Source organism: Sander lucioperca, chromosome 12 (genome assembly GCF_008315115.2).
Source record: "Sander lucioperca isolate FBNREF2018 chromosome 12, SLUC_FBN_1.2, whole genome shotgun sequence".
Classification (NCBI taxonomy): domain Eukaryota; kingdom Metazoa; phylum Chordata; class Actinopteri; order Perciformes; family Percidae; genus Sander; species Sander lucioperca.
Window position 1 is genome coordinate 10,352,711 of NC_050184.1, and position 13,453 is coordinate 10,366,163.

Consider the following 13,453-nt stretch of genomic DNA (forward strand, 5'->3'; position numbering starts at 1 on the left):
ATTTGGTAGAACACTCTTGCTTTTTTTTAATAGATAATTCAGTATGATTCATTGTTGTTGTGGGATGTTACAGGTCAAACCACTAAGCCACCCCACCACTATCTAGCCTGCTCTTATAGTAAAAACACATGTACATCCACAGCAGGGCAGCAAATATCACAACAATTACGTAACAAAGACTGAAACACTGGTTTTACAATCGTCTTTTATTTCATATAGAGATAAAGAAATATATCTGAAAACTAAAACAGAAAAGTCGGTGCAACAGCCACAGTGCAGAGAGAGAGAGAGAGAGAGAGAGAGAGAGAGAGACTGTCATTAGTATGAACAAGATCTGATGGTGCAAAAGTAGGGACAGATAAGAAAGAAAAAATAAATAAATAAAGGAAAACATTGCGGTGATGCAGATCAGCCTCATCTGTAATCTGTCATTCATTTTAGGGCAGGAAAACAGCATTCATAGAGTCCAGGAGACAGGTGTTACCCCAAAGTCACTATTTTACCAAACAATTAGATTGTAACGTGATTTGTTGCCTGCCTGGCTAAAAGATAAGTCAAGCTACTAAAATCCGTGACCACACCTTATAACACATAATAAAACCATAGCCCTCCAATGATAGCTACTGTAGTAATCGATTTGTACCTGCAAACGAAGACTAGCAAATAAATCACTTAAAAGTATAATTGACAAAGAATTGTTTTCCCCCTGGTTACGTTAAAATCCCATTTATTCAAGTTTACATAAAGATTGGTAAGAAACTTGACATTAATCTGCACTTTGACAGAAAACCAACCAGGGAAAATCTAACTGTTTGGTTAAAACTGAGAAAGCACCTGCTGAGGTTTAAATAACAGTCTACCTGGCCTGTCTGTGGTAATGTAATGTAATGTAATGTATACTTTATTAATCCCACAAGGGGAAATTACAATGTGGTGTGGGTCTTTAATAATGACAAAACACTTATGAACCATGTATGTAGCCACACTGGAATCCTAGCAATTAAGTACCTGTTCATTGACTAAAAAGGCTTGGCCACTGACCAACCCAGTGACATCATGCATTTCCCTCGCCTGTAGTTTTCCTAGTTTGTTAACACCAACTGTAAATTACTCACACACACAGCACGCAATTGCATTCCTTTCTTCTCTTTGAGGATGATTACAGTCAGAACAAATGTAAATACAGAAAAAACAAAAGGAACAGGGATGGAGAGTGGAGGTTTGGCTGTGTGGCCAGGCTCAATCTGAAACCTCAGAGTGCCAACTACGACATTCCTACGCATTCTCACTCAAATTACACAACTTCACAGTTATCTTCAGGCATCCATGTTCAAATGGGTTTTGCTGCATTGCTGATTTTTATTGTGGCATCCGAGCTGAGTTGTGCCAATAGCTAAGTTTAAAAAAAAAAAAAAAAAAAAGATATGCTATTTCCAGAGTAACTTGCAATTAAAATTGTGAGAATAACATAAAACTGTGATTGCGTCGTTACAATCTGTAATTAGTGTACGTACTGGCAGTTTGAGATTTCAGATATTTAACTGGTGCTCTATATTCTGCACTATGAAGCTGAATTTAGATTAAATACCACATCCATATTTAATTAAAGAATGGCCCCACTCATACAAGGTAAACATTGTCTTGCCAAAACAAGAGCACAGGGAAATGAGCAGAAGGAACAAGGAGCAACACATGATAGCACACACAGAATTTCATCACTCTAATATGGCTTATTACTTCCCATACAACACCTTCCATCAGGTGAAAAGCAACTCTTTCTCATCCTGTTTTCCCAGGAGCATCTGTTCCTAAACTGGTGACATTATCGCTTATTCTAAAGCTTTACACATCAAGTCGCACTGCACCATTTGTCAAAAAGCAAATCTTGTGATGTTCTTCCTCAAAACTACACTATCAAAATGTGTCAGCCAAGTCCAGACATTGAGATGGAGCCTGTGAGCTGAAGGTTTCCACAGGACCTCGCGGGGAAAAACATAAGCTGATCAGGAATCAGATTTACATAACTCTGTATTTTGTTCTTTCTTTCCATTTGACAAATTCCACCATTTCCAACACATATGAATATAAATCTTACATAGCATTCCTGGGGTATTACATAAGGTTGTTGATAAAACTGTAAACATACTTTGCTGTGTGCTCAGATTTGGAACATATCCAATCCTAAAATCCCATAAAAAAAAAAAAAAAAAAAAAACACAGGCCACTACTCCTGGGCGGACACAGGAGGACATTTCTCCTACTGGTTAATCATAGAGGGCGATAGATGGCATAAATAACCCACGGCCTCTTTTGTTACATTTGATTTGTTTTCAATTTGAATGTATGCCAATTCAGTAAGTGACAAATACAATGATCAGGAAGGCCACTGCAAGATTAGTCTTCAGAAAACAAATATCAGATTACTACATATCAAAAACAAAACTACTTTATATTTGAATTAAACATGTAACAACACATTTCTGTACTTACTTAATTCATACATTTTGTGTAGTTTCCAGATTGCAAATTCTGCATGGTTCACCTCAACTATTTGGAAATTCTCATTTCATATAAAAACATTTTCAACCTCTTGATCACAAGTTTAAAAATAATTTATCAATTTGTCATCACTGTGATGCCAACATCTGAAATAATGTATTGGCTGCAACTGACTTTAATCAACAAGGACAGGAGGGAAATTGGGAATTCAAATTATTTGATCAAGATTCATTACCATAATACACTGCGACATCTACAGCGATGACTGTCTACAACAAGTATAAATCACTGACTGCATAGCATTTATGAAGTGTTTTTTTTTTTTAATGAAACAATTTAGCTGCCCATCAACCTCCCAAGAAAATGATTCACCACTGGCTCTGCTTGGCACTGTGTTTTTTTTTTTTTTTTCAGAAATGAAAGATTTTACGAGTGCAAAGGATGTGACTGGGAAAACCCTGGCCAGGCTGCTTACTGATCAGCGCAGGTGTCCGCTGCCTGTGGAGTCATTTATGAGTCTGCGATCGACAACTCAGAGCAGAGTTTGACACAGCACAGGTACAAACTCTGAATCGGCAACTCTAAAAATACCTGCCCAGTCTGTGAATAACCAGTCTCTACCCTTGTCTGCATTTGTAATGGCACCAAATGACTAACACAACCATGACAGACAGTGACCACTCTGTATTACATGCACCCAGATTATTGTATAATTCTTGTATCATTTCAGATCATAGAAGGTGAAAGTGTAAAATGGTACAGGATGATGCTCCAGGAGTAGGCTTGACATTGAAAAATACAATAAACTCATAATTCGTAAAACAAGAATCATAATCATCATCCCCAGATCTGTGTGCGAGTGTAACGTCATGAACGTGTCTTGTTAGTGCACAGAAACAAAAGGTTGTTGTTGTTTTTTTTTATTTTGTTTAGTCATGAACAGACCTAGAAGAAAAATAAAATACAGAATTGTTCTCAACTGAACGACATACGGGGGATTAAAAAATGGGTACACAGTCCATTTCTCTGCCTGTTGTTCCAGAGAGACACCAGGCGGCAAATGAACCTGGCCCGGAAAAATTATTTTCACCTCTTCAAATCTTGGAAGTGTTGTATCAAAGTTTATCAGCAGGACAGACCTGCACCAGCTTCTTTCCTCTGGTCCAGCACCTCTGCCGAGAACGTGCTTGTCATACTTCCTCCGTTACACACCTGGTTTCTGATCAAGAACCAGTTAACCATAATCCACTGTCACTTGCAGCCATTTTTTTTAAGCGCTTATCAAACCGGTGTGCATAGAGTCGGCCTTTCATCAAGAATCAACAAGTCAGCGTGCGTCTCTGTCACTGCGAGCTTTCTCAAGGCAGGCTATCAGAGAGCTATGGCTGCTCCCAAAAAGACTTAGAAAAAAAATATTGTACACCCATTTTGTTATTTATTTAGAAAGCAAGAGAAAGAGACACATGAAGCAGTGGCCCGAGGACTGCAAGTTCGGATCATGTCCAGAACCAGACAGAATTTCTGGTTTCTGGTCATATGCAGGAAGGAAGAAGAATTAACTGTCCAGTTTGCCCATATACACTGAGCATTTACAAACAATATGTCTGAACTGAAAGCACTTTACAGTTACCACCCCTTTGGGCTTCATCATGACATTGACAGTGTGTTTGTGAGCGCACGGTCTGTGTGTATGAACTGGTCAAAGATGTTGTGTGTGTTGGCGTGTGTGATATCGAGTGTATACCTACTCACTGTCACTGAACATATTTGTATACTAGTCAGGGACGCTGACTACACTAGTATACCTTCCAGTGACACCGAACAGAGCGTGCGTTTCTGTACACGTGCGTTCTATTTGTTACGATCTAGAAGGTGCATCCTCGAAGCTGATAATGCTGGACTCTGGGTGTTGCGCTCCGCCTGTGGATGGCCCTCCGCTGCTCTGCGACATTGAGGATGAGGAGGTGGAGGAGAGAGAGCCGCCGACCGGTCCCCCTGCTGGTCTCGGCGTGGAGGAGGGGTCACGCCCGCCTGGGAGGAGCGGCTGCGTGTCGGTCCTGACCTCGTCGTCGTCGTCGTCTTCTTCGTCGTCCATGCTGGGCCAGGCGGACTGGTCCTCCACACGCTTCAGACGCTCGTTCAGAGCCTTGAGGGCCAGTTGTCTGGAAGGAAGAGGGAAAGAGAGATGTTCTTCATTAATCCCATAAGGAAGTGCTGCTGCACAACAAGGGAGGCCTGTTTGTGATTGTTGCAGCGCTCCTGTGTAGATGTAATCTAATGCTTCCATGGCATCACTGTGCTTTAACAACAGTACGAAATACGTCCAGTAAAGTGAGCCATGTGGGAAAAAAGACAAGAGAACTTTGCTGTCAAGACAATTAAAGTGAGTAATCCCTCATCGGTTACACAAACATAACGTCCCTACACATGCAGCGCACAGTAGGGGTGGGAAAAGAAATCGTATCGTGATTTCTTTGTGACGATTTTTAAAATTGATTCTTCCTAGAATGTTTTTGTTTTTTTTTAACTAATGATTCACCTAAATATTTTCTGTTTATACCGTACCGGTAGCGACTACATCATATCCGTCTCCAGCAAAACAGCCCGAAAGCAGAAAATGCAGAAAATACATGTTATGTACTTCTTAACAAATGAAATAAATGTCAGACTGACTGACTGACATGTGACGTGCATTCTTCTTAGAAAACAATTACTTTTCAGAAATGTCTCATGATATATCGTCTCTAGAAGTGTATTATTCAACTTTTGTTTTTGTTAAAGAAGGAAAAGAAAATCGCAATACTCAATTCTATCGAATCGCAATATTTCTAGAATCGCAATAAATGAAAAAACGCAATACAAGTCTAATCGGCACCCATGTATCGTGAAAGCATCAAATCGGGACAAAAGTATATCGTCCCAGCCCTAGAGAAAGCAAAAGTGCAGAGCCATTCGAGCTGTTTTGGGGGTTCAGTGCCTTAGTTAAGGGCATCTGGCCCAATAGATTGTACTACAATAGATGTAGTACCGGTTGAAAAATATCTACAAATGTCCTGACAGTGATGTTAATGTTTGGTCTCTTGTCTTTCAATTGACAAAAAAAAGCTCTGATACCTGTGGCATCAGAGCTGTAGCATGCCAGCAATGACAATGTTTACATGGACTGTGAATGTGATTAGGGCTGGGTTAAAATAATCGATTCTCCAATTAAAATCAATCTTTGTTTACCAGTTTCCGGATACAAATTTAATAACACTCGTTTGATATCACATTTTCCAACTGGGAAGTTGCGGAACATGTACAGGTGTGTGAGTGTACAGCAAACTTAGCCTGGATGGAAGTTGTAAAAGTAGAGGCCATCCTTTAATGTAAAATTATTTTTTTGTCTTTAGTCGACACTCGGTGGAAAAAAGTCCCCCAGTCTGGGGTCAAACCGAGGATGTTGTGGTTATCTGATATGCGACTTCACCATATGGCTACCGGGGCTCACAAACCCCCTCCCTCCGACTTGTCAAAAAAAAGTATAAAATACCCCTTGACAATTACAGGAACACAGGTCTGTGTGCATGTGTGTTTGAAAGAGAGAGCAATGACATCTTATTTGTAACTAAATCTGTATGACAGCTTGGAAGCGCGTCTGCCAGACAATGGGGACAGGAGGAAAAACAAACCTCTGACAGCTTGAGAGTGTTAGTGAATGTGCGTAAGAGTGTGTGTGCTCTAAGGCTGCGTTCAGGCGAGATCTGGCACTGCGGCAAAAAAAGCCAGTCCTCCCATTCATTTGAATGTGGGGCCACAGGGGGTGTTGGAGAAAAACCCACAGCGGCCTGGGACGAAAAGTTTGGAGAAACAACTTTTGGAGAAACACAACCCGACGTCACGCTGCAGTGGGCAATAACATAACTGCCGATCAGACCGGCACAACACAACAGACTGAAGTGTTACGTTATTGTTTCACGTGTCGTCACTCAATTTAGCCTTGTGCACCAGTTTAAAAAGCACCGTTCTGATAGACCTCGTATCCTGGTAATTATTTAAGTAAATCCCTCGTAGGACCCAGCATACTAGCACCATGGAGAACACCATGGAAACACAAACGCGCAAATGGAAAGACCCACACCGCCGCACAACCCTGCGTCTAATAGCTGCAACGCCGGCTTTTATGTGAATGCTGCCTTAGCGTGTACGTCATGAACTGTTTGAGGAGTATGACTGAAAAAGAGCACAGAGGCTCAGCTTTTCAAAAAATTGTATTAATCAAAAATGAAATGTAAAGGATCACGAGGGAACCTTAATCACACTAGACCCTAATTGGCCAGTATCAGATATTTAAAAACTAGGCACACCAATATATCATGCATGAGACCAGTTTATAAGCATGCAGATGTAAATGTTTAACTCTGACTCACCTCCTCCTTTCTGCATCTTGTGGGTCCGTCCCTGGCAGGCTGATAGTGATGGAGGAGGGCGCCCCCACGTCGTACCTCTTCACCATCTTCCTGCACACCTTCACCTTCACCAGGGTGGAGTGGACCAGCCCCGCCAGCAGCCCCACGGCCGGCTGCAGCGCCTCAGGAAAGAAACTAGCGAAGGCAAAGTGGTCCGACATGTCCCCACGGCCCCGGCTGTGCCTCTGGTAGAAGCGCAGGTAGACCCAGCCGGACAGGGCTCCATAGCTGTATGCAGCCAGGGGGGCCGAGCTGTCGAGCAGCCCTGCCAGGCGCAGTAAGGCCAGGAGGAGGAGGACCAAAGCCGGTGCTGCTTTGAGTCTCACCTGAGATGGGAAGGGGAGACAGATTTTAGTTCATGTAAATAAAAATAATCAGGCAAAGGGACAACTGCCATTTTGTCTACAGACCACCGTGGCTGCCAGTTCCCACAGTTCACCCAAGTCAGCTAGATTCAGGAATTGAAACAACGGACAATAGCTGGTTGCATGCCAGGGTGGCAGGCGGGAGTCATAGTCAAAATGTACCAGCATTTTGATGGAGTACATTTCCTAACCTGCTCAGCTGAGATGAGGGAGATTAGAGTGAAGTAACCTAGTTTTATACAAACTCACAACAAGTACAAAAAGCTAAAAAAAAGTAGCCAAAGCAGAGTGGCCTGGTAGTTTAAGAGACACATTAGGAATGTGTGCTTCAGCTAAAAACTAAAACCCTTATCTGGACACTCAGTGTAAGCTGCCCTGCAGAAGAGCATCAGATTTAAACTTAAAATGTAAACAGATCACACTTTAGTCCAAATTTGGAAGAGAATCACATGCCTAAACAGCAGGACACAAACCAAGCAAACACTCGACAGCTTATAAACCACTGGCTTATATGGCTTCAATACAACAGCATGATCACTGTATTTGACAATAATTTGATGTGTGTGCTCATAAATTGATTAAAGCTATTACCATACCACGCCGCCATAAAAACTAAACCTAAATGTAGGAAGTGCTACTTGGATGCAACAAGAGTAAAACCAAAAACAACCATTCCTCCCCCATCATAAAATCACAATTCAATAATCTGGGAGTCATCCCACTTAAAAAGGCACAGTATACACACAAAAAACTGACCATACAAAAGTCCTGCAGTAGATAGCCTATACATCTTTGTTGTCTTTCTTATGGCTGTAGTTTGTAGTGTTGTTACGCCAATAGTATATATGAAGGTAAATATGGTGCAAAAAGGGAGAGCTTGTAGAATACAATGTGAGAACTTGCAGAACAAAAAATCTGAACTTGTATGTTAAAATTTGCACTTGTAAAAATTTAATTTGCACTTGTAAAAATAAAATTTGCACTTGTAAAAAATATTCACGCACATGTGATCTGAATTTGAAGTCATACAAAGAAAAAAAACATGAGAGCTTGTAAAAAAAATCTGAACTAGTAAGTTGAAATTTGCACTTGTAGAAAATGTTCACACACCTGTATTCTGAATGTGAAGTTACAGAAAAAATATTCACAAATGTGTAGATTGATATTTACATGAACACATGTTTTTTTTTACTCTGGTTCATTTTCCATCACAACCACAACTCAGTGATTACAACCTCTCGAATCTGTCACTGCAACTTCACATATGTGCTCTCTCGCATCACAAAGTGGCGAATCTGCGCATCTCGACTTTCACAACACTCTTGACGATACATTTGGTGCAAAACTAATTTGTACCTGTGGACTTAGGCTGTGGAGCTCTGAGCTAACAGAACGGGAAAAGCCTTCTTATATACAGTCTATGGGAAAAGCAGGGTTTCTATCGCCAGATGAGGGACAACTCTGTCTGGCTTATTTATGTAGCATGGAAACTTGGTGGACTAGCATGCTAGCGTTAGCTAGCTAACTAGCAGCCAGCCCGCTTCTAAATAAATACCTTTTAATTATCTAAACACTTTTTAACAGTCAAACTAAAACACTGGCGGTGAGCTCCACGGCCTGCAGCCGCAGACGGACCGTCATCAGTGGGGATCGACCAGCGTAGCAACACTGCTTTTGCCAGAAAGCTTCGCTGCCGACCTCGACCTGCAGTCGGAGCTCCAGCGGGACACGGAGAGCCCCACATCCGGTAGCAGCGGCCCATCCCCCGGCCATGACCAGAGCTTGCTTTGCTGATGTTGTGCATCCCTGCTAAGAATTGCACCCGCTTGGGCAGAAACAATAATTTCTGCAGAATTCATTGCTGCCGAAAATTGCATCTAGGTAGCAAGGAAATGCTACTACAGAGTCTGATAAAACATTGATGTCTCTAAACCTTCTAAAATCCTAATCATTATTGATGAACATGACAAAGAGATTTACTATTGCCTAGTTTTTAAACAGTACTTTGCCTTATAAAATCATTTTCCCTAGTGGATGCAATTCTCGGCAGGGATGCGAAACTTGGCACCTGTTACCCACTGATGACGGTCCGTCTGCGGCTGCAGGCCGTGGAGCTCACCGCCAGTGTTTTAGTTTGACTGTTAAAAATGTTTATACAATTAAAAGGTATTTATTTAGAAGCGGGCTGGCTGCTAGTTAGCTAACGCTAGCATGCTATTCCACCAAGTTTCCATGCTACATAAATAAGCCAGACAGAGTTGTCCCTCATCTGGCGATAGAAACCCTGCTTTTCCCATAGACTGTATATAAGAAGGCTTTTCCCGTTCTGTTAGCTCAGAGCTCCACAGCCTAAGTCCACAGGTACAAATTAGTTTTGCACCAAATGTATCGCCAAGAGTGTTGTGAAAGTCGAGATGCGCAGATTCGCCACTTTGTGATGCGAGAGAGCACATATGTGAAGTTGCAGTGACAGATTCGAGAGGTTGTAATCACTGAGTTGTGGTTGTGATGGAAAATGAACCAGAGTAAAAAAAAAAGTATACGAGTAAATGTTGCATTATAAGTTTGCAGCTGTCATTGTGTTCATGTAAATATCAATCTACACATTTGTGAATATTTTTTCTGTAACTTCACATTCAGAATACAGGTGTGTGAACATTTTCTACAAGTGCAAATTTCAACTTACAAGTTCAGATTTTTTTTACAAGCTCTCGTTTTTTTTCTTTGTATGACTTCAAATTCAGATCACATGTGCGTGAATATTTTTTACAAGTGCAAATTTTATTTTTACAAGTGCAAATTAAATTTTTACAAGTGCAAATTTTAACATACAAGTTCAGATTTTTTGTTCTGCAAGTTCTCACATTGTATTCTACAAGCTCTCCCTTTTTGCACCATATTTACCTTCATAAGTATATCCCGTTAGATGTTTTTAACCAAAGTGTTAGTAAGGGGCTGAAAGACATGACTGAATGCTTTCATGCAAATCCACAAACTACAGTCTCCAAGGTGACTGGAAGCAACACCCCAGAATGTTCTTTACCACGTGTGGATTTCCAGCATTTCTCCAATCCAAAAACACGGCAGTATACTGTTGGTAAGTGTGCAAATTTGCGCATTTCACTCTATACCACTCTATTAAAGCTATAGTGCGTAGTTTCTGTCGCCCTCCCTGAGGAATTCTAAGTAATGACAACAAAACTGTCGGCGCGTCCACATGATACAAGCCTTCCCTGAACGTGCACAGCCCCCACCCCTCCTCCACACAGTTGCTAGTAGCCAGGGAGGACACAGAGGTTTAACCCTCCTGTTGTCCTAGAGTCAAATTTGACCCATTTTCACAAAGTTTCTATATCAGAAATTTGGGTTTCTATCAACCAAATTGTCAAAAAAAGCTAATGTGGGTGGTTCTCTACAACGCTCTTCACAAGTAAAGTAAAAAATCAGTTCACTATTTTTATTGAATTTGGGTGTTTTATTTAATTTTATAGCATTTGAAAAAAAAAGATAAAAGAACATTAAAAAAGTGACAAAAATGTCAAAAAAAGTGCAGAAAAAAATCTGGAAAAAAAGTGACAAAAACGTTGGGGAAAGCAATAAAAGTGTTTAAAAAGACGACGCAAATGTTGAAAAAAGTTTTAATTTAAAACTTTGACCCAGAAAAACAAAAAGTTGTCGACGGGAAGACAACACAAGGGTTAAAAAACATGATGGACCCTTCAGAAGAACTAATTATCTTCGCTTGAGTTTCTGCGCGCGAAAGTCGCCAGACGCCACAATCTTCTGAACACAGCCATACTGAGAAATACAGAGAGAGTTGTGTGGAGCTGATAGTCTTAATTAGCTTTGTAGCAACTCATTTAGCAATGGCTGGAATGGAACGAACGTTCATTAATATTAAGTTACGCACTAAAGCTTTAACCTCATTTTTAAAAGCTACCCTTTTAACTCACAATGCTTCCTTTATAGCTGAAAGCATACAGTATATATTATTCAGTGCTTCTAAGACTGACACAGACACAAATGGCTTCCTAATTCATGAAGAGTTATGTGTAGTGTGTATAACCAAGGCAAAGAATCTGGTACCTTGCCTTTACATCATCTTGTCCTTTCTCTGTGTGTATCCATTGTGAAATTCTATGTTAAGTTAAACTAACACAAAGCACATTTTATGCTATTTGTGAATACGGCTGGGGGACGTCATTGATGTGTGATGGCCATAATCTGACACAGGCTTGTTTATGTACACATCTCAAGGACTAGTGGTTAGATTTCCAGTGCCGTTTACATTCTTGTTGGATTGTATTCTCAATTCAGATTTGCTGTCCCGCACTCCTCATTGGTCTGGTAATATTTAGCAGCATACCCTTTGCCAATATGCATCAATGCAGAACAGAAATTACTTTCAGTATTTGTTAGCCTCACCTGTGGCACCCTGAGCACTGTAGTATCCCCCATGGTCTGCTTCAGCGCCACCAGGACACCTCCCAGGAACCCAGCTGCTCCATAGGCACGAACAGCAAACAGGTAGTCCAGGTCGAAGGTGGCAACATAGGTGAGGAGGTAGGAGAGGCCTGCCAGGAGGCCTGCAGAGATATTAACCACTGCGAAAAAGATCAGGAGCTCCAGAGCGCCCCACAGAGGCTCCAGCAGGCGCCCACAGGCCATAACTATCCCCACATTGGCCACCACACCCCAGACATGCTGCTCTACCACCCCGTGGGTCACCAGTGTCCACACCCAGAAGTTGGGCGGAAAAAGGTAGCCTGGGGTGATCCCCAGTGCGTATGGAGTGTCGACAGCCCATGACAAAAGATAGAGGAGTACCACCACAGCACTTATACTTTTCACTACCACACTGGTGCTGGCAAGGGCAGCCAGAAAGTGCTGTCGTGCCACTGGCAGGTAACGATTCATTGTGATCTGTTTTGAAGAGGATCCTTCTTGAGCAAATCAGCTCAAGATAGCGAAACAGCAGATCAGTTGGTCCTGGTGCAGCAGATGTTGGATCCCGGTGTGAGATTTAATAATGCCAAGAATAACAGGTGACACCTCTAAAACCTGACAGCATCAAAATCCACACTTCTCTGTGAGCCTTCATCCGGATTACTGTCTTTCAACTGGTTAAAGATAGTTGTGTTAATCAACCCAGTAGTCTACTCCTTCTATTCAAATAAGGTAACAAACTTTTGGCAGCAGTATATAAGCTTGAAGGTGCGATAACCTTAGCTAGGACACTTTTTAATCTAGCTGCCTAGCTGGCGACCTTTAGTCGGCGTGGACACAACTACAACAAGGTTACAAATCACCACCAGCTAGCAAGCAGGTGGTGGCACCCAAATGTGAAAATCCTAACTGAAACAAATATACCCAAGTGTCCAACTTCTTCAAAGGGTCTGGGCTGAGTTAGCTTGTAAACACAGGAGAGCTAATGTTAGCTAGCTGTCAAACTGAGTTACGCTGATTTATATCCGCCACGGAGGAGAAGGAGAGGTTACGTCTTGGTTTGATTATAAGACAGGGCAGCCAGCATCAGTTAAACCTGGTCGATCAAACCAGTCTACGGCGACCCTGTCCTGGTCCCTTGCGCTCTCTCGGCCGGGTGTCTACCGGGCTAGCCCGAGGATTCTCGTAGCTAGCAACAGGCCTTCAAAACAATGTTAGAGACGTTTCTGAACCAGCGTCAATTCGCGAATAGTTCAGAGTTTCTTCACACTACCTTAGCTTCATTCGTTTATTGTATTGGTCTTCCGTCTTTTGAGAGCAGGTCACCGGAGAAAATTATTTTATCTTAGCAGGCACTCCTCCCTGCCTGTACCACCGTTCAGCTACTGACCTGCGTTGTCTGCCATCGTCATCAACAATTGGTGAAAAAAAAACGTCAAGTCACGTAACGTTTTAACACCAGAGCATTCTGGGAAACCGAGTTCTCAACAAATGACGCACCAGTCCTCCTCGGTACAACACAAAGTAAGTAAAGCTGGGTTAAAATTAGTCGGTAGATGACTTTGTTACTATTTACACCTTATAGATTAGCCTTGCTTGTGGTGGAACAGGATCAGCTAAATACATTTATTCAAGTAATTTATTTTAGGTCTTTATACCTACGGTTCAGAGGGAAATAAGCCTACATTTATTTAC

The 13,453-nt window shown here is 41.7% G+C and overlaps 1 protein-coding gene across 1 annotated transcript; it reads right to left on the bottom strand.

Moving 5' to 3' along the window:
* Positions 1-194: 194 nt before the first annotated feature.
* On the bottom strand, positions 195-13,183 carry tmem115 (transmembrane protein 115). Its single transcript, XM_031286544.2, has 3 exons — positions 11,738-13,183; positions 6,909-7,273; positions 195-4,661 (listed from the first exon to the last, which is right to left on the bottom strand). The coding sequence occupies exons 1-3, from the start codon at positions 12,227-12,229 to the stop codon at positions 4,358-4,360; spliced, it is 1,161 nt and encodes a 386-aa protein (XP_031142404.1). The 5' UTR covers positions 12,230-13,183; the 3' UTR covers positions 195-4,357.
* Between the last annotated feature and the right edge of the window lie 270 nt (positions 13,184-13,453).